At 51.4% G+C, this 22,576-nt stretch overlaps 2 protein-coding genes and 1 long non-coding RNA gene across 7 annotated transcripts in view; 1 reads left to right on the forward strand and 2 right to left on the reverse strand.

Annotated features, from left to right (window-relative positions):
- The window catches only part of RSRC1 (arginine and serine rich coiled-coil 1), a 108,064-nt gene extending 99,142 nt beyond the window's left edge, over positions 1 to 8,922 (reverse strand). For 2 of the 4 annotated variants that reach the window (XM_027685711.1, XM_027685707.1), the window contains exons 1-3: positions 8,870 to 8,922; positions 5,386 to 5,574; positions 3,382 to 3,507 (exon numbers count right to left, since the gene is read on the reverse strand). In XM_027685711.1, coding sequence (XP_027541512.1) covers positions 3,382 to 3,507; positions 5,386 to 5,570 — 311 coding nt within the window. In that variant the 5' untranslated portion in view covers positions 5,571 to 5,574; positions 8,870 to 8,922. Of the gene's footprint in view, positions 1 to 3,381; positions 3,508 to 5,385; positions 5,575 to 6,271; positions 6,276 to 6,302; positions 6,308 to 8,837 lie in introns of all 4 variants that reach the window. The other 2 variants (XM_027685709.1, XM_027685710.1) reach the window with 2 other exon arrangements.
- A 2,040-nt stretch (positions 8,923 to 10,962) lies between these two features.
- Positions 10,963 to 15,559, forward strand: SHOX2 (short stature homeobox 2). 2 transcript variants are annotated; one of them, XM_027685569.1, is made up of 5 exons: positions 10,963 to 11,172; positions 12,078 to 12,481; positions 14,864 to 14,921; positions 15,038 to 15,130; positions 15,196 to 15,559. In XM_027685569.1, the coding sequence occupies exons 1-5, from the start codon at positions 10,995 to 10,997 to the stop codon at positions 15,474 to 15,476; spliced, it is 1,014 nt and encodes a 337-aa protein (XP_027541370.1). In that variant the 5' UTR covers positions 10,963 to 10,994; the 3' UTR covers positions 15,477 to 15,559. The 2 variants fall into 2 exon arrangements, with proteins under 2 accessions (XP_027541370.1, XP_027541371.1); XM_027685570.1 differs by having other exon boundaries at positions 15,038 to 15,126; positions 15,225 to 15,559.
- Positions 15,560 to 17,870: 2,311 nt separating this feature from the next.
- LOC113968905 lies at positions 17,871 to 20,914 on the reverse strand. The gene is made up of 3 exons (XR_003534677.1): positions 20,805 to 20,914; positions 18,549 to 18,746; positions 17,871 to 18,099 (listed from the first exon to the last, which is right to left on the reverse strand). It is a non-coding gene; the product is annotated as an uncharacterized LOC113968905 (long non-coding RNA).
- Between the last annotated feature and the right edge of the window lie 1,662 nt (positions 20,915 to 22,576).

Genomic DNA, 22,576 nt, shown 5'->3' on the forward strand with positions numbered 1-22,576 from the left:
CTCAAATAAAGTGCAAACATTACCAGGAAACCCCATTTTTATGACTATAAAAACTGCATCCCAAATAATAGAGTTACAAATGCAGAAGTTTTCTCCTCAAATAAAGTGCAAACATTACCAGGAAGCCCCATTTTTATGACTATAAAAAAACTGCATCCCAAATAATATAGTTACAAATGCACAAGTTTTCTCCTCCTCTCAAATAAAGTGCAAACATTACCAGGAAATCCCATTGTTTTGACTATAAAAACGGCTTCTAAAACAAAATACTTATAAATGCACAAGTTTTCTTCTCAAATATAGCACAAACATTACCAGGAAGCCTCATTTTTTTTTGACTCAAAAAAACACATGTCAAGTAAAATAGTTGTAAATGCACAAGTTCCCTTATCTTCTCAAATGCAGCACAAGCATTACTAGGAAGTCTCACTTTTTTGACTCTATAAACTGCTTCTAAAATAAAATAGTTATAAATGCACAGGTTTTCTTCTCAAATGAAGTACAAAAAATGGTTTAGGTTACAAATAAAAGCTATTTAAAATCTTTTTGAATGTGTCATTATAAAAATCCAGCTTTCCCAATTAAAATTGGATGTATTTCAGTGTTTTACACTGTTGGAGATCTGTAGATCATTCACTCAAATAAAACACCTATTAAAGTTAAAAATAACTTCATTATTAAAGTTATTTTAAAAAAAATGCATTGCAGCCACATAGACTTTTAACAACACCTTCATTACCTTGAAAAACCAACTTAAATCCTAATTTGACAGGGGACTGTGGAGGGAAAAGACATTACAGGACACAGAATTTGTGCCACCTGCATGACTGACACCAAAAACAATTCCAGGGATTTCAAGACACCACGTGATGGATCTTCACTCCCAACAAGAAGCTTGTTTTCTAAGGTCAGACCCATAATCAATAAAATTAAATTTAAAATGACCTAAAGGTGACAATACTGGGAAGGTACAAGGGGAATGTTACAAATCCAGGGGGCACAGAGATGATCTTCCCTTTCCTGCTGCATCCCAAACTGCTGCTCTCCTGTGGGGCAGGAGCTTTCCCTCCCTCCCCTGGCAATGCAGAAGTTGGGGATCCACAGGAATATTCCAGTGGGTGCCACTCTGCTCACTGCAGGAACTCAGGGTGCTGCCTGAGTTACTTTTATCAGTTATTTACAGGTGTTTCCTTCAGTATTCACCTGTAAAAGTCACATGAAAAGAAGTTGTCCCACCCCAGGCAAAGAAAACGAGGAATTCCAGCTGGAATTTATGAAAATTCCACTTCAGCAGTACAAATTCCTACATTTCCCAAGACAAACTGTCTCTGCACCTCTACATTTGAGCGGATTTTCCTTGTCTGATTTCTTTTTTAATTCCACTTGTGGTATCCACAAGCTCCACAGCTTAATTCCTTTATCCCTAAGATCCATCTCCTTTTATTTCCCAGGACCAGCCACCTCCAGACTTCCCTCCCTCCACACCTGCCCCAGGTCAGACATGGGAGGAGGTGGGAAACCCTCAATCTTTCATCATCTTTTCCCACCATTTTTACTCTTATCTTGATTTTTTACACCCCTCCATCACATTCCCTCTTTCCCCCAGGACCCCTTTCCCAGCCTGAAGAATCCTGAAGTCCTGAGTCCTCTGTGGAAAACTGGTCAGCCCTTGGATTGAGTGATTTTTGAGGCAAAAAAGGGGATTATTTGGCATCACTGCAACTGCCTCAACACCACAAGCAGGGCAAACACAGGCCTGGAGTAGCAGCAAGGATTTAACTCTGCTCCAAAAATCAGATTAATCCACAGCTTCTCAGGGTAACATTGCAGCAGACTCGGGGAAAAAAATGACAATAAAGGGCTTAATGTGTCCTGTTGGGTTTAGTTCTAAGCTTTTAGACTCTTCTGGTATCATTTAGGATGTTATTTATAAATATTTTCCCTGAAGAATCACGTCTGTGCACAGGAAATGCATTTAAAGCAACATGCAGCTCTACCCTCTATAGGACTGCAAAGCTGGAATATTTTACACATAAAATATTTTATACCCAGTATTTGTCATGTTTTTAGGTGCCTAATTTCCATATATTGCAAGGATGACTAAAATCATCAAACCCCTTGGAAAAGAGACCATTAGACTATTGCTAATGAAAGCTGCAATTTTGTATTATTACAATAAAAACCCTTTTCAAACCAGTTTATCACATTTCCTAGCGCTGAGTAGGTGACAGGCTGAAAAACCTTCATTTTCACCTCATCCTTTGCACTTTTCAGTGGCTTAAAACTGATTTTCTTGACAGAAAAGGTGGATATTCCCAGGAATATTTCCACAGGCAGCACAGCAGCTTATCTGGGGTGTCCAGCTCCGATGCTGAGGATTCTCAGAGACACATCAGGCAGTTTAAATAACCAAATTTCTACTACAAAGGCACTGCAGCAATAAGTGTTCAGGCAACTATTGTAATGAACAGCTGGGAAAAACTCAGGGTAGAATACAAATAAGAGAAAGTGGGATATTCTCATTTTTCAACAACAATTTTTCAACATTTAGAGGCAACAATTCTACTGTTTGGTATATAAATATAAATAAATATAAATAAATAACAGATTTAATAAATTCTTAGTGCAGAAACAGAAAATTACTTGGCTGAAGATTTGTAAATACACACCAAAACAGCTCTGATATGCCTGATACACTCAATTAATTTAAACCCAATTGAAAATGCTAACAGTAATTCTGGTTCAACTTGAGTTACCAAACTTCTTAATTGAAAAATACACACAAATTGAGCTGCTTCCAATTAAAAAAGTAAAGCAGATTTCATAGCACAATTTGCAACTTCTGAGCCAGATTTAAATATTGAAATCGTGGGTATTATTGAAAACATTCATTTGTCACAAAGCAATTTATGACAAAATTCAGCACTGTAGATATCTTAAATATTAATGAAAAATTGCATAACTAAATACTCATTTTTTTCCAAGGGAAATACAGATGAGAAAACAAGTTTATTCTGATCTTCAGGGAGCCAATGTTGGGAATTATGGAAACCAGTAACCGAAAAAAAAAAATCCACAAGGAATTTTAAGATGATTCTGTGAAAACAAGTGACTTTATTCGTGTTTTTTGCACTTGGTCAGATGCAAAACAAATAACTTCTCCCCAAATTGTTTCACTAGTGTAACTGAAAGATTTATTAGATGAAAAGCACTCCAGAGGGATTTCAAATCAGGAAAGAGTTCCAAGGGGCATGGATGGAGTTTGCAGGAACACCCATATCCATTATTTCTGGTGTATTCCAAGCTCACTAATCAGGAAATTTTAAATTCATGCTGTTACAGTGAAAATACTTTTTTTTTTTCCCTAGGGAAGAGTCTTACCTTCTGGTTCTACTTTTTGACCTGGATCTTTGGGACCTGTAGGATTTGCCTCTGCCCCTGGAGCGGCTCCGGCTGCGCTTCCTCCTGGAGCCGTAGGAAGAGCTGCTGCTGGATCTGTGCCTGCGCCTGCAACACAACCAGGCTGGGAGTGGGTCACTGCCCCTCCAAACCCAAAGGAACAGGCACAAAACCCCTGAAAATGACTTCAAAACGAGGCACCAACCTGTGGGGTTTGGATTGTGTCCCAGAAGCCTCAAATCCCGCTATTCCTCTGGAATAAGGGACTCCCGTTCACATGGGCAGTGCTGCCTCAAAGAGCTGCTACTCCCAAACACACAGCCCAGGCCACCAGAGTTTGAGCTGCTCTCCTCAAAGTGCTCTTATTAATCAACTAATCAGTGTTAATTTATTCCATCTGAGCTGGGGAGTTTCCTCCTGAGTTCAATCAGGAGTCACTGGGTGCCCCTCCCACTCAGTTTCCTTTATTCGAAGAATAAACTCTTATACACAAAGGAGAAAACTAAAAGAATAGATACTAAATTACTCCAACTAACCCCAAAACTGGGAATGGGGATATCTTCCAGGTCTTAATTTTAAGATTTCCTCTCCATCTCCCTAATAGTTAACTAAGCAACAATTAAAATACTAACGAGAACCTCCATATTTTTGATTGTTTGATTAATATCAAAATATAACACCACAGAAACCCTCCTGTAATTCAGGGTGTGCTCAGTGTGACATGTGATTATCCAGCACAAGGGAAAGGGGCTGCAGGAGCTGGAAAACTGGAAGAGATATACAGGTTAACTGCTAAAGAACAGGTATTCACCTGGCAAAGGAATGCAGCATTCCTGCTGGATGAGGAACAGGAATCTTAGAAACTGCTGCTTTTCATTCCTCAGGGTCAGGGATAAATCCAGCAGGACCCAGCGTGTAAAACTGCCAGGGGCAAATGTCCCAAGCTAAGGGCACAGCCAAGGCTCCAGCCAGACCCTAAAACCAGAGCCTTTGGTCTTTTCTGGCCCCAATTTCAGTCACTGGTCCCCGTCCAGCCCCTAATCCCCCTGGGAGCCCTGGTGTGTCTGGGAGATGGCCATGGACTAACGGGATCAGAGCTCACAGGGCTGGGATGGCAGCCCAGGGATGGCAGCCCTTGGCATCCCACCATCCATCCATCCTCAGGGCATGGAGAGGCTGGGAAGGAGCACAGGGAAGGGGGTGGAGATGAACAACTGAGACACTCCTCCCAAGCAGTCACCTCATCCCTCTTCTACCAGCTCCAGGAAGGGCTGTCAGGAGCAGCTCCCAATACATTCACAGGGCAGCCAGACACAAGGAGGGTTTTCCTGACCACAAGTCAGGCTGAGACAACCAGGATGGGATCATGGAGATGCTCCAAGGGCTGGAGCCCCTCTGGAGCCAGGCTGGGAGAGCTGGGGGGGTTTACCTGGAGAAGAGAAGGCTCCAGGGAGACCTGAGAGCCCCTTCCAGGGCCTAAAGGGGCTCCAGGAGAGCTAGAGAGGGACTGGGGACAAGGGAAGGAGGGACAGGACACAGTGAATGATTTCCCACTGCCAGAGGACAAGATTAGATGGGATATTGAGAAGGAATTCTTGGCTGGGAGGGTGGGGAGGCCCTGGCACAGGTTGCCCAGAGAAGCTGTGGCTGCCCCTGGATCCCTGGAAGTGTCCAAGGCCAGGTTGGATGGGGCTTGGAGCAACCTGGGATAGTTGAAGATGTCCCTGCTGGACAAAAAAAGGAAGTTATTTTACTTGGCTGGGTTTTACCTGTTTTAATGAGGAAGTTCCCTTTGGATCTCCAAATTCCCTGCTTTAGGGAACCTGAAGGTGGTTTGGGTTTTTCTGGTCAGGGGGGTGGGTCTGCTTTCTAACTTTGCTCAAAATGAAAACATCTCACCAAGAAATCAGAGAAAACCCGATTCAAACACTTCCAGCTCCAGCTCAGATTGTAAAAATCAGCAACAACGAATTCCTACAAACGCACCTTTTCTCGTAGTGGGACCAGGACTGGAGATCCCGGGAGCGCGACCTGGACCTGGATTTCCTTCCCGATTTCTTCCGGCTGTAGGTCCTGCTGTCCGAGGAGCTGCTGGAGGAGGAACGTCTGCGGTGCTTCTTCTTCCTCCTGCTCCTGCTCTCCTCCTCCGTGTCCGAGGAGCGGCGACCCATCCTCCCACTGCGGGAAACAAACGGCACAACTGGGAGAACATCTCGTGTCTGCAGGACTTTGGTTCTCATATATACAAATATATATATATATACACATTCACAGCTGAGCCCCCCAGCTCCCTCAGCTCCTTCTAGTGCTCCAGACCCTTCCCCAGCTCCGTTCCCTTCCCTGATCCTCCAGTTTCCAGCACGGATGGGCCAAACTGGTTCATTTTCTCCATCCCAACTTTCCCTTTTCTCGCACTTTTTTTGCCCCCGATGCAGCAGCTCCTGATCCACAGGGAGAGGGTGGGAACAGCATAGAGGAGGAATTCACCCTTAAGGAGGACTGAAACTCCTCCTAAGGACTATCAGAGCCCTGGAGCCAGGGTGAGGAAGCTGCAGCAAGAATGAGTCAGGAGGGAAAGGAACATCCTACTGGAAAACACCAAATTCTGGACTTGGCATCGACCTCAAGAATTCCCATATTTTCCCCAACAGCTCAATGCAAAATACAAGACAACTCCTTAAGCACCTGGATTTGTTTTGATGCTCATGAGAGTTCACCCACTGCCACAATAAACAGCAGCTCCATAAACTCATTCCTATGGAGCCAAATCCCTGTGGATCCCAGACGGCTCCTTGGCACACGACTCCAAGCTATCAGCCCACAAATCAGCCATTCCCAAGCTTTGCTGCTGCAAATCCCTCTATTTATTTACTTCACTTCTCAACAGATTCTGTTTCCAGCACTTCAGAACTTGGTCCTTTTTAAAGGTTTTTAAATACTCAGATTAAACCAGCAAATCTCCACCCAAACCAGCAAAATTTTAGGAATCCTCCTAAGCTGCTGTGCAAGAGAATTACTGTCTTAAATTAAGTTATTCTACCATCTTACTGAAGTTATTCCACACAGATTTTGGCAAAGAGAGGCAGGACTTTAGAGACTAGTTTATCTCATTTAAGGAACTGCAACTTTAATTGACAATCCCACAAAGGAATGTCAATTTATATCAACACACCATCTTGTGCAGTCAATTTTTTCCCCTTGTAGTAAAAGATTTCCAGAGCTCCAAGGCACTAACAGTTATTGAACAGTAAAATAAAGCTCTTCAAGGATACACTGATAGAACAGCCTGCAAATGAACGTGAACCTGAAACTCAAAATGAGCAGAACTGCTTGGAAAATGAAACTACAACCCAGAGATTTTGAATTAAAGGTTCACAGATCACAGGGAGATTAATAAAAGAGACCTGAGAAACAAAGAGTATAAAAGACATTTCTGATGTGGATCATTATGAGCCACAACATCACATTTCAACTTATACATTGTCCATTTTTTTAACGTCTTTTGTTTTGCCATCAGCTTTCCTCCCCCTTGGGACACACAACTGGATTAAGCAGCACATGAAACTTGGGAAATATATTATGTAAATCTCAATTTTGTGTCTCCAGGAGCAAAGAACCACGTGCCATGGCCATTCCCTACGACAGGACAAGACCTGTGGCATCCAGGCACATCCTGGAGGAGCTCCAGGAGCACTGGATCCAGCCTGGAGGAGCTGCAGGCACAGGGATGAGTGAGGCCCTGCACATCCTGGAGCTCCCACGGGAAAAGAGGTGCCAGAAGTGGATCCTGGGACTATTTGTGCAGCTGAGCCCCGTGGCTGTGTCCTACAGGGGTATCCTGGAATTCCACAGGTGACACAGCTTGGACAGGGACAACCTTTCACCAGGGGCTTTGGACCTTCCCTGCAGTCCAGGACACACTTTTCCTGCACAGACACTTCCATAAACTATCCCAGGTTGCTCCAAGCCCCATCCAACCCGGCCTTGGACAATTCCAGGGATGGGGCAGCCGCAGCTTCTCTAGGAAATCCATTCCAGCCCCTCACTACCCTCACAGGGAGGAATTCCTTCCCAATATCCCACCTAAAGAAAGCATAGATGACATAGGAAACAGACAGACTTCCCCAAAAAAAAACTATTTAAAGAGAGTAGTAAGAAGTTTACACTCATTAATTCATTCATCTGGCCCTGTTCAATCTTGTTTCAGAGATGTCAGGACTATTTCAAGTGCAACACATCTTTTCAAACAAGAGTTTCAAATTATTCCTGTATTCCCTGTAATAACTTCATATCATAGATCAGCTGTAACCCAAATAATCACTGGTTATGTGGCACCTCCACAACAGGACCCTTTAAGAAATTATAACTGATTAGAAGGGTATTGATGGAAAATACTCTGCAATATTCCAGGATTCTCTTCTTTCCTGCTGAGTTCCTGCAAGTCCAGGGGCAGAAGCAACAAGTTGGGATGAGATGCTGCTGGAGCTCCAGCCAGGAAACAAGGGACATTGAAGTCAAAGTTATTGTATTTATTTCTCCTTAACCAGGGCTGCCTTTTTCCCTTTTCCAAGTTAAAGTTCACTAAAAGAGGAACACTTGAATCCAAGCCCCCAAGAGAGGCACCACAACCAGTTACCTCTGAAATCTAAAGATCAAGGAACCACAGGAATTTTGCCACTTTCTCACAATCTCTCCCATAGGAACAAGACCCCAAACACCCAGAACATTTGCGTGGTTACAGAAAACATGATTTCTTTGACAAATTTATCAACAGTGTTTTTCCAAACCCATCAGTTTTGGACTCGAGGAAAGTTTGGCCTCAATTCAAAGTCATGGAAGAAGAATTCATTTATAATGACAACACTCCTTAGCATTCCTTAACATTCCAGCTCCAAATCTTTAGCTGTATTTCAGTGCTGGTTTTGGCAGTGCTGGGTCACGGTTGGACTCGACGATCTTTTCCCACCAAAACGACTCCAGAGCGTGGGAATAAACCCCAAGTCAAGGGGACACCACAGGTCAACCAGAAAACAGCAGAGAACCGCACTAAGACCTCAAACCGAGCCGTGGACATGGCAACTACCTCCAAAATTCCCAGATTTCCCCCATATTTTCCATGTAAAACACGCGCCAGCCCCTTAACACCGGGATGTGCGTCGGTGCCCACGGGAGCTCCCGTAGGGCCAAACCCCCGCGGATCGCGGCTCCCGGATCTCCCTGCGGATCCCGGGATAGCCCCGTGGATCCCGGGATATCCCTGTGGATGGATCCCGGGATAACCCCGTGAGCGGGTCCACGTGCGGCACCGGGGTTATCGGCGTTACCCCGCACCGGAGGCCGCGCGGCGCCGGGAGTGGCCGCAGGGCACCCTTAGCCCCTGCAGCAGGGCCCTTTACCCCCCACGCCGAGCCGTGCCCCCCCCGTTATCCCAGATTTACCCCCCTTTCCCCCGTTATCCCGTTATCCCGGTACCTCCGCGGAGCCGCCGCGGCCCCGGGTTCGAGCCCAGCGCCTTCCGGGCCGCCGGGCAGGCAGCGCCAATCCACCGCCGAGCGCGCCCAGCCCGCCGCAGCGAGCGCCGAGACATCGATGCGCTGCCCTGTTGACGCCCACGCGGGACGGGCGGGGGACAGGGGGGGACACGGGAGGGTCCCGCTGCCCACGGGGGATGCAGAGCACACCGAGAGCTGTCTGCACCGGGCACAGCGCGGTGACCACTGTGGCGCACTGCCTGGCACGCCGCGGGTGATGGGCAGGAGGGCAGCGTGGGTGATCCTGGGTGGGGGTCCCGATCCCGGAGGAGGGGGTCTCGGGGCCCACGGGGCGGTGCGGAGCCCACGGAGCGCTGTCTGCAGCTGTCTGCAGCTCGGTGATAACGGCGACGACCCACGGGGACAGTGCGTGGCACGGCGCGGGGGACGGGCCGGAGGGGAGCGTGGATGGTCCCGGGTGGGGGTCCCGCTGCCCACGGGGGGATGCAGAGCCCACGGAACGCTCTCTGTAGCGTGCCCAACACGGTGACCCGACACGGCGGCCACCGCAACGACCCACGGGCACAGTGCGGGTGAGGGGCAGGAGGGGAGCGTGGGTGGTCCCGGGTGGGGGTCCTGCTGCCCACGGGGGGATTCAGAGCCCACCGGGCGCTGTCTGCATCGGGCACAGCACGATGACAACCGCGACGACCCACGGGCGCACTGGTGTCACGCCGTGGGGGCCGGGCGGGGAGAACGGCCCGAGGGACGCGGGGGGTTCCACCCCGCAGAAATTAAGGCGGCTCGGTGTTTACAGCCCGGACAGGGTCAGTGTTTCACAGCCCCGTGGGCGAGGGGCAGCGCTCCCCGTGGGCACCGCGGGACGGGGCGCCCCGGACACGGGTGGGCGCGGACCGAGCGGAGCCTCCGCCGGGAACGGCGAGAAAAGCAACGAAACGATTGAATCCTTCGCTTTAATTCCGCCTTTTCCCGAATTCGGTCGGTTTAACGCGAGCTCCCGAGCACGCGATCCATGCCACGGGAATGGCGGAATGCTGCGTGGGATCAACGAAAGCTCCGGCCGGAGGGGCCGGGAAGGGTCACACACCGAGCCCCCGGTGCCCGATCCCCCCCGGGATCGACAATGCCACGTGGGAGCGTGTTTCGGAAACCGGGAGCGCGGCGATCGGGAATCGCTGCGTGTCGTGTGTAACCGGGGCTGGACGCGCTCTAATTCCACCCCCGATGCCCAACCTGCCCCCGTAAATAAACGCCCCGTTCTGTGAAGTCATCGCCCCCAAAGGTCAATGAAAAATCGAAACCCAGGCAAGAGTTAAACAATTCTGAATAATTTATTAGAATTTAGCGGAGGTGCAGGAGAGGTGAGTTCCGTCAACAGAAGTGCTCCGTGACGGGGTTCGAAAAACAAAGGGAAACAATATTAGCGATAAATAGCGGAATTGGCCCGAATCCGATGCCTCGGTGCGCGCCCGCTCCTGGCGCGGCCGCGTTTGTCACCGCCAATTATCCACGCGTTAATTCGGGGGGGTTCGGGCGCCCACGGACGAACTTTCGCGGCTCCCGCGGGGCCGGTCGCACGGAAGCTCCCGTTGGCCGTGCCCGCGGGGCGGTGCGGGATGCGGGGCTGACCCGACCCCGCGGGGCGGTGCGCGGAGCCTGCGCGGCCCCCGCCGCCCCCCCGCCGTCCCGGTGGCCACTCCCCCGCCGCCCCGGCCCCGCTCCTCGCCGCGCTCGCCCGGGACCTCGCGCACGGTCCCGCTCCTAATTAAATTAATTAGGGCGCAGCGCGCGGCGGGCGGGCGGTGCCGTGGCCGCGGTGCCCCGCGGCGGGCGGGCGGCCGGCAAGGACGGGGAGGAAGGAAGGGAGGAAGGAAGGGGTCCATTCAGAGCTCCGAGGGGAGGTAATTCGCCGGGAACAAGGGGCCGGCTTTGCAAAGTATAAATAGTGCCACTTCAATCGCGGCGTCGCTATCAGACCCCGGGAGCCCTGCACGTCGGGCGGCACGGCCCGGCCCGGCTCGGCACGGCCCGGGGCGCCGCCGCCGCCTCCCCCCCGCGCCGTGGATGCCCGCCCGGGGAGCCGGGGCAGCGCGCCCCTGAGCCATGGAGGAGCTCACGGCGTTCGTCTCCAAGTCGTTTGATCCCAAAGCCAAGGAGAAGAAGGAGCTCATCACCTACCGCGAGGTGCTGGAGAGCGGGCCCCTGCGCGGCCCGCGGGAGCCCGGCGGGGCGGCGGCGGAGCCGGGCCGGGAGGACACGGGCAGCCCCGCGGCGCGGCCGGGCGGGCGGACCCCGCCGAGGGAGCCCGACGCCGCCGCCGAGAGAGCGGCCGAGGCGGCCACCCCGAAGCTCAGCGACGGTAACGGCGGCACCGCGGGACCCCCCCCTGCTCCCCTTCCCCTCGCCCTTGCCCTGCTTCCCCCGGCGGGGTCGGTACGCGCGGGGCCGGCGGGGAGGCTGCGCCCGGTGGGGATGGGCGGCTTCCCGGGCTTCGCCGGCCGCGGGGGATCCTCGGCCAGCCTCGAAGTTTTTAGATTAAAATACTGCAACACGGATTTAACTTGCTCGGAAGGCGATCTTGTTCCCGCTCGGCATCCCACGGGAAGCCAACGAAATCCCGGCCCCGCGGGCCGGGGCCGCGCGGACACGCGTGGGGCCGGGCCGCGCTGCCCGCGCTCAGCCCCGCTCCGCGCCCCGGGGCTCCCCGCGGAACCGCGGCTGTACGGCGGGGCCGGTCCCGGGGCGATGCTCGGGGCCGCTCCCGGGGCCGCCCCGATTTATTAATGAGCTCTCGGGCGCTGCGGGGAAGCGGCAGGGCCCGTCCCAGGGGCTGCGGGCACCCGCGGGTCGCTGCTGCCCTTTTGTTCGGACCGGCGGAGCGCCCGGAGCATCCCCGGAGCGGGTGTCTGGAATAAGGAAACCGGGGCCGCGGGGCTGGGGGAGCGCGGCCGGCGCAGGGCCGGGCCGGGCGGCCCCCGGGGGGCGGTGCGGGGGTCGCTGCGGGGGCTCCGCGCTCCGGCCCGGGGCGCGTCTCCGGCAGAAAAGGACCCAAGGAAAAGCGGCTCTCGGGGGGCGGGGGGGGCGCGGAGCGGCTTCGGCTCCGGGGACCTGTTGCAGCGCATCCCCCGGGGGTCGGCGGGGAGGGCTCGGTGCGGACCCCGCTCCCCCCCGCCCGCGTTCCCGCAGCCGGCGGCGGGGCCCGCAACGGCGGCGGCGGAGGCGGCCTAGTGCGGCCCGGGCGGGCAGGCCCCGCTCCGGCTGTCCCGGCCCCGGGGGGCTCTCGCCCCATCCCCCCGGGCAGCAGCGGGTGCGGGATGAGCCCCCGGACCGCGCGGTGCCCGTCCCGCAGCCCCGCCGGTCTGACCGCTGTGTCGTGCCCAGTGTCCCCAGAGCTGAAGGAGCGCAAGGAGGATGCGAAAGCGATGGAAGACGAAGGGCAGACGAAAATCAAGCAGAGGAGGAGCCGGACGAATTTCACCCTGGAGCAGCTGAACGAGCTGGAAAGGCTTTTCGACGAGACCCACTACCCGGACGCGTTCATGCGGGAGGAGCTGAGCCAGCGGCTGGGGCTCTCCGAGGCCAGGGTGCAGGTAGCGGGGCTGCGGGGGTCCCTCCCGCGGGGGTGCGTGTGCTCGGGAGAAAGGGCCAGCTCGGGAAGAGCCGGGGACATTATGGGGAAGAGCTTCATCCTTCTGCCGGGGAGACAGCTCCCGGCCCCAGCTTCACCCAGCAAACCTGGAAACCGCCTCCCAGGGTTTTGCCTCCTCGGGATTTGTCTCCTGGCGTGTCCCCATCCCTCCGTTCCACCGCGTTTTTTTCCCAGCTCCGCGTTTATTCCATCCCTGCCTCGGCAGCAGCTCGGTGGCTCTGTGATGGTGTGGGTTGTGGTCCCTCTCCTTCCCTGCTCAAGACTCATCCGCGGACGCACAGATTCACTTCAGGGATGTTTCTAATTCACAAACTGAATTAGAAACCCTTAAGTGAAAAAAAATTTTTATATATAGGTATATACCGTTTCTCCACGGAGTTCTTAAATTTTGAGGGAAGCAGCACAAAAATTGAGCGAGGTGCTTTGTTCGGGCTTATGAAATACAGAAAGTCTGGGATAAACAGGGGTTATTTTAAGCTTTCTCCCTTCCCGAGAAGCCGCGGCTTCCTTGGATTTAACCTGCTCTTTTCACCCTCCCAAAGTTTTTCAAAATGGGTTCCCGGGCTGGTTTCTGCGAGTTTTGTCGGGATGAGCTGCAGAGTGGGGAAGAAGGTGATTCCTCAAATGAGAACAAATGTAGCTGCTCCGGTGTATTTCCGTTCTGATAATAAAAGAAGAGAAAATGATGGTCATTATGTGTATGAACACATGGAGCAGTTTTAGGCCCCGAACATCTGCAGCTGGTAGAAAGTATCTCTGTAACAGATACTCCCCCTCAATCTTTGTGCTCGCAGGCACCATCTGCACCCAACTATGCGCTCAATCCTTGGGGGGTTTCCCTGCATCGTGTAAGATTGTAAGGACAGAGGCAGAGCCGGCACGGGAAACCGAAAAACTCCAAATGAGCAGCTTTTGTCAGAGCCTGAAGCGTAAAAAAAATAAAAATAAAAAATAAAAGTATCATTTTCCCTCTCCTCTCCCCCAGCCCCCCCCCCTTTTTTTAAAAAAAAAATTTGGTTGATGTTTTTTGTTTGGGTTTGTTTGCTTGTGGTTTTTAAATTTATTTTTTATTTCCGTCCACGAAATCATAACAAAACCAAAGCAAAAAGTTGTTGGCTGTGGAAAATGGAGCAGGGAGGTGCTCGACAAAGGCGGCGCATAATCCGCGCTTCCATGATGCCAAATCGCAGGGTGCATAATAACTTTTGGAGATTTACATAGATTAAACCCATTCCCTAGAAATCCTGCCGGAAAAAAAAAGCGCTTTGCAATAATATTTTGCCTCGTATCTCCGCTAATTTGTAAATTAGGGAATGTGCGTTTCCACGGGAGGCTGAGGGCGAACGTGGCTGTTGGGCAGGTTTTCCGTGGCTGAAGTAAATGACAGGGCGGGGGAAATTCCCGTTTATATTCGTCTCTTCGAGTAAGACTAAAAAAAAAAAATGCAATTTTTTTACTTTTTTTTTTTCTTTTTCTGGCCGTGGGGAAAAAGATTCCTCGGTGGATGTGGCTGCCGGGATGCGGCGCAGAGCTCGGGGTTAAAACGGGGATGTTTTAAAGACTCACTTTGCTCTCCCCCCTTCCCTCCCTCCTTTCTCTGAGCGAGCAGAACTTTAATCTGCAAATTTATTTTAACGATTTCATTTCCAATATTAAAAGTATGTTCTTGTCTAACGGGCAGCGTTTTCTGTGCAAGCAAATTAGATTATCATGATAATGAGACAATTATTCCGCTTCTGTGCTACACTCCAGTGAACAGAGAAATTCGAAACTTCTTTGTAGCGAAGCTTTTAGGATCGTAATTACCACCCTCAAAAATCGGAAAAAAAAAGAAAAAAGGGGGGAAAGGGGAAAAAGAGTCATTAAACTCTTCGGTGCTGAGTTTTTCTGGGAGGTAAAGCTAATTAATTTATTTATTAATGAGCACGAGCTTCTTAGGCCCATTAGCGCGCGTTAGTATCGGATATCAGGGAGCAATTTCGGTCTTTGGGGACCTCGGTTTGGAAAGGGGAACCCGGGGCTTCGGAAATCACGTCCCCGGAGCGCGCACTCCGCTCGTGGCGATTTTCAGGGTGTTTTAACTCTTTTTCCCTTTTCCTTTTTGCCTTTCGGAGCTCGGCAGCGGGGGCTGCCCTGGCTGGGGGAGCCCACCCGGGTGTCTTTGTCGGCGGGATCGCGCGATCTGGGATTTTTTTGGTTGTTATTATTATTATTATTAGCAGCGGTGTTGCCGGCGGGTTTATTTTCGGGTTTATTTTCGGTTCGGAGCTCCGCGGCAGCGCCGCCGTGACCCCCCGCCCCGTGTGTGCCCCCCTCCCCGCAGGTCTGGTTCCAGAACCGACGAGCCAAATGCCGAAAGCAAGAAAACCAACTGCACAAAGGTACCGGGGAGGAGGGTGACGGGGTGGGCAGAGGGGGAACGACCCGCGTGGGGTGCGCGGCGGGTCGGGAAGGGGGGTGGTCTCTCCGCCGCTGACCCTGCCCTGCCCTCCCCCAGGGGTGCTCATCGGTGCCGCCACGCAGTTCGAAGCCTGCCGGGTGGCCCCCTACGTGAACGTGGGCGCGCTGAGGATGCCCTTCCAGCAGGCAAGTGACGGGGGGCGGGTGGGGCGGGGAAGGGAAAGGGGGGGCGACGCGGCCGCCCCGGGGGTCGCCGCCACGCCCGCCCTGCGCTGTCCCCGCAGGTTCAGGCGCAGCTGCAGCTGGACAGCGCCGTGGCCCACGCGCATCACCACCTGCACCCGCACCTCGCCCACGCTCCCTACATGATGTTCCCGGCCCCCCCCTTCGGGCTCCCGCTCGCCACCCTCGCCGAGTCCGCCTCCGCCGCCTCCGTGGTGGCCGCGGCCGCCGCCGCCAAGACCACCAGCAAGAACTCCAGCATCGCGGACCTCCGCCTGAAGGCCAAGAAACACGCCGCCGCCCTGGGGCTGTGACCGCCCCCCTCGCCGCTTTTTTAAAAGGAGAGAGGGGGGAAAACAAAAAAAAAAAAGTAAAAAAAAAAAGTGGGGGGAAAAAAACCCCAACAAAACAAAAAAAAAGGAAAGAAAAAAAGAGAAACGGACGGGAGATATATAGTTATTTAAGGAATTAGAGGAACTCGACGCGCAGCTGGGAAGTTCACAGGTTTTGAAACTGACCTTTTTCTGCGAAGTTCACTTTAATACAAGAAATTTGATAAGAGAGGCGGGCCTCCCTTCACGTTGCATCAGATACTTGAGTTTAACAACCACGTCTGGAATAGCGACAAAAAAAAAGGAGAAAAAAAAAATAAAAAAAAAAGAAGAAGAGAGACGATGAAGAGGAAAAAAAAAAGGGAAAAAAGAAAAAAAGACTGATTTCTCTGCGAATTTCTAATGGGAAACTGTCCGGGATACTTCCTCCAGCAGCATTCCGGGTTGCATGTATTTGTATTTCATTGATGGAGTCCTTTGATTCACTTGCACTTCACCCTCATCTTTAGTAGAAAAAAACAAGACAACCACAAAACCAAACAAACAAACGTGGCTGGGTTCTTTCTCCTTTAATCTTGGAGGGAAGCAGGCAGAGAGAGGGAGATCAAGCACTACCTTTTCCACTCTTAAATCTTTGTTGGTCGTTTGCTGTCCCACCTCTGAAATAAAAGGGAGCGGAAAGCATCAGGAGAGCGGAGTGTGCCTCGCTTTGCCGGGTCTCTCCTGTCCTGAGGGCAAAAACAAATGAGAAAAAAAAAAAAGAAAACGAAAAAAAAAAGAGTATTTAATTCCCAACCACCACTTGACACCACGGCAAATTCCAATAAGAGGTACTGGGTACATGTAAAATATGTTGATACACACGAACAAAGTTTATTTTGGCTATAACTTGTGAATTGATAGTTGACTGTCAAACATTTACATTTTATCTCATAAAGGTGTATCTATTCACGTAATCTTGTGATTTTTTTGGTTATTATTATTATTATTTGAGAGACGTATAGCTATTTAACCTGGGGCACCCTGCAGTCGGTGATTGTTATCCCAGATTTTGCCATCAGACCCTCAAGCTTATTGCCAAGACAGAGGGAAAGCTCTTCTACGTGAACTTTGGTATGGACGGGCTTTGTATCTATTTGTTCTCCATGAAAACAAAATTATTTATATTGACCATATTTTTTCTAGTGTATTTTAAGTTATTTAAAAAAGAAAATGAAAAAAAAAAAGAAAGCAAGATGCTGTTATCTCATTGCATTTGTTGTCAGTACAATATATTTTGTTTGACTCAGGTTTGCTTCACCTTTTTTAATCCATTTTCGACGTCACGAATTTCAATAAGTGCCAAGTAATGAATTTAAGACACTTTGCGACCTATTGACTGAAGGGGGGACGGTTTGGGGGACGGTTTCACCTCCCTCCTGGTACTGTCGATGTCCAACCATCGGTGATGTTCTTTCTTTTCTGTGTTTACACCCTTCTGTAGAGCTCGCACGTTTCTTTCTGCTCCGTAGATATCGCGACACGCCGATAGCGCTCAGCACGACGAGGAAGCGCATCTCTTTTTTTTTTTTTTTTTTTTTTAAACCACTTTATCTGAGTTTTTCCCGAGTTTCGGCCGCACGAACCCCCGGGGCGCGGCGTTCGCGGTGGCTTTTCTGTTGCAGCCAAACCGGCCGGTGGAAGCTCTATAGCAATTGTGTCTTTACAAGTTCTTGTCAGGTTCCCTCAGGTAATAAAATCGAGGAAAGTGGAACGGCTCGGAATGTTTTCCAGGGAGGGATGGCGGGGACGGGGGAGGGGGGGATTGGATCGGAGCCTCCCGCACCCGGCAGAGCCCGGCGTGGCTCCGGGTCGCTCTGGGGGGTAACAGGGTGGGCTCCTACCCCCTCACAACGGGGTCTTCCACCCGCTCCTCGCGGAGCCCTGGGAAGCTCCAGGTATCCCGGCGGGAGCAGCGGGATCCGGGCGCGGCCGGGGATGGACGGGGCTGGTTGGGGGGTCTCCGGAAAGGGAGGAGGGGGAGCCACAGCCCTCGAACCCCTCCTCGGGGAAGCGGCGACCTCCGATGAGTTGTAGGAAAGGTCCCCCCGGGCCCGGCTGCGGGACCAGAGGGGCCGCGGGAGGCGGCGGGAGAGAGCCCGAGGTGTCCCCGCGGGATGGGCAGGGACAGGGACAGTGTGCCCGGAGCCCTCCCGGCGAAACCCACGGGCAGCGAGCGCCAAAGCGGCTCGGAACGTTCCTATGCAAATAACGGGCTGGAAACGATGGATTTTATGTTAGGGGAAAACAGCTTTATTCAAGCAAAAGTAAGATACTGCTAATTATAAAGTCAATAAAACTCGCGGTGGTGCCGATTGATCCCCCAATAAAGCAGTTCATTAATATGAGCACGAGCACCACACGGTGCAGAGCCCGGGCTCAGCCTCGGGGATCCTCACCCTCCTCCAGATAAACCTGGCATGTTTTACCTGCTCTCTTCAGACTCCAACTAGTTTAGGCAGAGTTGTGCAACAACCTTGTGCGGGTTATTGATGTGTGCAGTGTGAGTTTGGTGGACGTGTACAATGGGAATCTCCAACCTTGACTCAGCTCTCGGCACGTCTGTCTGCAAGATGATTGTAATAAAAAGACATGAAAAATGTGCTTTCATCCTACCAGAAAAGACGATTGGATGGTGTAAGAGAACTGTGTATTTTTTAGCGCAGCTGTGATTAAAATAAAATAGTCTTAACGGGATATTTTTGGACAGGAATACTTACATTCCTGCTTTCCTTGGACTGGAATACCCAATAAGTCTATAGGCCGGCAGAAGTTGGCCAGGACTCTTCTGTTTCTATTTTATTTCTTAGACTGTCTGAACCTATATAAAGCCTATATAAAACCCTGAAGGTTTCCTGAAGTGTAATTATGGGTATTCCACGAGCCAGCCGGCGCTCACACAGCCTGAGCTTCCTGGAGAGAAAATTTTCACGTGGGATTTACATGGAGATGTGCTGGCCTGGGAAGGGGATCGAGGGAAGAGATCAAACAAATCGTGTAGGAAGGAGTAAACACCTGTTTCTGTCCTCGCAGAGCCCGTGGCGTGTTCGCGGCAGGACCTGACGCGGGTTCCTCGGGGCTGGAGCAGCAGCTTCCACGTTTTGTTCTCCCTCTGCAGCAGCACCAGGTGAGGTCAGCAGGGCAGGGCCAGGTGTCTGACAGGGAGCTCGGACACCGCCACGCTCGTGGATCCCAGTTCTCTGCTCAAAAAGCCTGGAAATGAGAAGAAAAGAAAACGCTGTGTCTGCCCAGCGCATAAAACCACATGGAAACCTGCTGAATACTGTGTGTAAAACTGATGCCTTGTGTTGCTCACTCACAGCTCAGCTTTATTGCAGGTAAAGCTTTTAAACTTGCCTTTCAGAGGAGCAGCACTGGAAAAGCACTCGAGCCTCCGTGGCTTCCAGTCCTTCGAGTGAGCTGTGGCTGGATACCCATGGAATAAATAATGGGCTTTGCGTAACACTACACACTGTGCTGCTTCCTGCCCAGTAAATATTGATACTTGTCCAATTTTGTGGCTGTTCCCATTTCGTTTGCCCTTGAATCTTCAGTTTCTTGCTGTTTCTCAGCCTTTCTGTGAACTGCCAGCAGGTCAGAAATGTTAGAAATAAAGCAGCAGATCTGCATCACTTTTGTGCTTTTGAGGTGGGCAGCAAAGTTCTGAAAGGAGCTGGAAAAACTGTCCTCATTTTTAACCTTTCCTATGCTTGAGCAGCAACTGCCCCTGGTTTTGCTGGGGGATCTAATAAATGTGAGCTGTCACTACTCACACTTTACACCAGCCTTCCCTGCAGGTGTTCTTCAGGCAATTAAGTTGGTGTGAATGAAGGAAATTCTCAGAATTTTCTACACCAAGAGTCTCCCCAGTCCAGTGCCAGACCGCAGGTTTTAGGATGCATTTGTGCTGTTTGGCCTGTTGTCACTGATTTTAGGGACTGGCCAAAAGCTCGGTTTCTAATGGAAGAACCAGCAGAGCCCTCAGTTCCCATCGTGGTAACCCCGTGCCTTCTTCTGACAGGAAAGAGCAGCACAAACCTAATTCCTCCCCACTTTGGGGCTGATTTTTGGTTTCAGTGGGAAGGGCTGGGAGTGCCGGGCGCTCCTGCCTGCGGGATCTGTGGGAATGTGCCGAATCATCCGTGTGCAGCATCACCCAGCACGTTGTGATGCTGTGCCCACACACGGCTCCTGGGCCGTGCTGCAGAGGCAGCTTCTCCTCCAGCAGGATCCTCTTGTGCTCACAGGAGCCCAGGCTTCTCCCAGAGAGGGCTTTTCTCCCTTAAACTCTTTTTATATGGCAGCTGTGAAGGCTGTTTGGGGACGTCTTCCTTCATAACAAAGGTTTTACGGCCTTTGCGCATCAGACACGCTGATGTGCCATCAACTGTCTCCTTTCACACGGGTAAGGATCACCCAGGGAAAAATCCTGGGAGAGAATTCCGAAATGGGGAGGTACAAAATGCACAAAAGGAACAAGGGGCAGTTTGACCTTCTCAGCAGCCACAACCACCCTGGAAGCACTGAGGACAAAATCCCCTGGTTGGCAGAGCACAGCGGCAGAGCAGTGGGATCTTTGATGAACATCTTAAGCCAATTTAGAGGAGCAAGATACCAGTTTTAATAATGCATTAAGGAAATGCAGCTGCATCACCCTTCAGGCTGACATTCCATGTGACAGGCTAATACCCACACAGGTGCAGGATCCATTGGGATCACACTGGGATCCTGGCAGCCCATCTCCACGTCCACAGTGGTCTGTGTGGAGTGGCTGCAGGAGCCCTCAGCAGGTGCCTGCACATCCTCCTCTCACTGCCAGCGCTGGTGTTTTGCTCTTTAAAAGTGTCACCCTGGATTCTGCATCTCCTGGAAGAGGCAGGAAGCACCAGCAGTCCCTTCTGTCTGGCTGCCAAGCTGGGCAGCAGCCGCTCACATCCGACCGCTGGTGTTTGGAATGCCCAGGTCAACGTGTTGTCACTCAGCTTTTTGGCTTCCTGGGTCTGCATGAAGTGATCTCACACGTGAAATGGTAAATTTGCCCAGGACTTAGTGGCCATGGGGCCGCAGTGACCCCACAGTTCCTGCCCCCCATGAAAGCCAACTGTTTTAATTCTCAGTCAGCTGCCTTTGAGCGGCCCCTCCCCTGCCCTGGAGCTCCAGGGAGATGCTGACGTGCTCCACACACTCTGGAACAGGAGAGACATTTCATCACTCCAATGTTAGGCAACCACTGCCACCATTCCTACCTCCCTAACAACAATTTAAACCTACTGTCTTCTTTCCCTTGCAGGAGAACACAACCCACAGGTCACCCACCGTTGATGAGAACACCAGATGCAGCTTGTGCAGGAGGGTGGAGTTCAGCCACATTTGAGCAGCTCAGGCCAGAAAGAGGGTTTGGAAAATAGGAACTGTCTGTGTGTTATTAGAATTATGGAATCATAGAATCATGGAATGGTTGGGTTGGAAGAGACCTTAAAGCTCGTGTCATTCCACCCCCTGCCATCGGCAGGGACACCTTCCACGAGCACAGGTTGCTCCAACCTGGCCTTGGACACTCCCAGGGATGGGGCAGACACAGCCTGGGCAGCCTGTGCCAGGGCCTCCCCACCCTCCCAGGGAAGAATTCCTTCCCAATATCCCATCTGCCCCTGCCCTCTGGCAGTGGGAAGCCACTCCCTGTGTCCTGTCCCTACGTGCTCTTAGGACAAACAGCTGAATTTTGGATGCAACCAGAAAGAGACACAACTGCTTTTCTCAGAGATCGTTTTAATTTAGAACTATTTTAGATCTCAAATAGTTCTTCTGGTGAGAGCTGGCCCTGAGCAATCACCCCTCTGAGTGCTGGAGGATCACAGAGGGGGCTTTGGCCCTCAGACCATGCACTGACCCCCAGCAAAGACAGCAGTGTGCAAACTGTTAGCATTAACAACAGCACACTTACCATCCTCTTATTGTCCTTTCAGTAAATATTTAAGCAGTGGAAACTTGGCTTGCACTTGCCCCTATTGCTAATCTGCTAAAAATTAGGATACTGCCCATATCCCGTTACAAAATCCCTGTGAATACTCAGAACATCTTTTTTCGCTGTTCCTCCACTTAATGTGTGTACATTAATTATTATGCAGGTTCTCTTTCAGGAAATATTTAGGTTTGGAAGTGTTTGGGCATGTGGTAATCTTTAGGAAGAAGGTAAACATGTTCTTTGTTAAAGAAAATGTAAATAAAGTATTCCCCCAAAATATCTCGGAGAGGTTAAATGCAGGACAATGGGAACCACATGTAAATGTTCCTGCTGTCCCTGAGCAGGAAATTCATGGATGTTTGCAGTGACTTTGTTGACTGCAGCAGAAATTCTGCTGGGGTGAAGCCCAAAGTCCTGAACCAATTAGAAAAAATCAGGCTAATGAATTAACTGGGTTTGATGCATTTTAAATCAGAGAATCCCAGAGTGGTTTGGATTGGAGGGACCTTAAAGCCCATCCAGTGCCACCCCCTGCCATGGGCAGGGACACCTTCCACCAGCCCAAGTTGCTCCAAGCCCCATCCAACCTGGCCTTGGGCACTTCCAGGGATCCAGGGGCAGCCACAGCTTCTCTGGGCAACCTGTGCCAGGGCCCCACCACCCTCCCAGGGAAGGATTCCTTCCCAATATCCCATCTAGCCCTGCCCTCTGGCAGCTTATACCTGGTTTAGATTATCACAATTACTTGAACAGTCATTAATTTAAAGGAATGCCATTGCTACAACGTCCATCCTTACTCTGGGAAGGGATGTGAACTGACCCACGTGGTGTCTGCTCATTTTTTCAGCTTTTTTTTCCTCCTTGCCCTGGACCCACAGGTGGGATTTGGGTTATTCCCACAGTGCTGGGGCTGCAGGGCTGCAGGGAAGGATTCTCTGATGGGATCTATTGGCCCAACAGCCCAGGTCTGACCCGCTGGGAGCAGCAGTAGCTCTGCCCTGCACTCACTGCAGCAGCCAAAGATGTGCCAGACCCTTGGTGGGGTCTGTCCCTGTCTCAGGCAGCTGACAACCAGCTT

Source organism: Neopelma chrysocephalum, unplaced genomic scaffold (genome assembly GCF_003984885.1).
Source record: "Neopelma chrysocephalum unplaced genomic scaffold, ASM398488v2 Primary Assembly neopelma1_69, whole genome shotgun sequence".
Classification (NCBI taxonomy): Eukaryota; Metazoa; Chordata; class Aves; order Passeriformes; family Pipridae; genus Neopelma; species Neopelma chrysocephalum.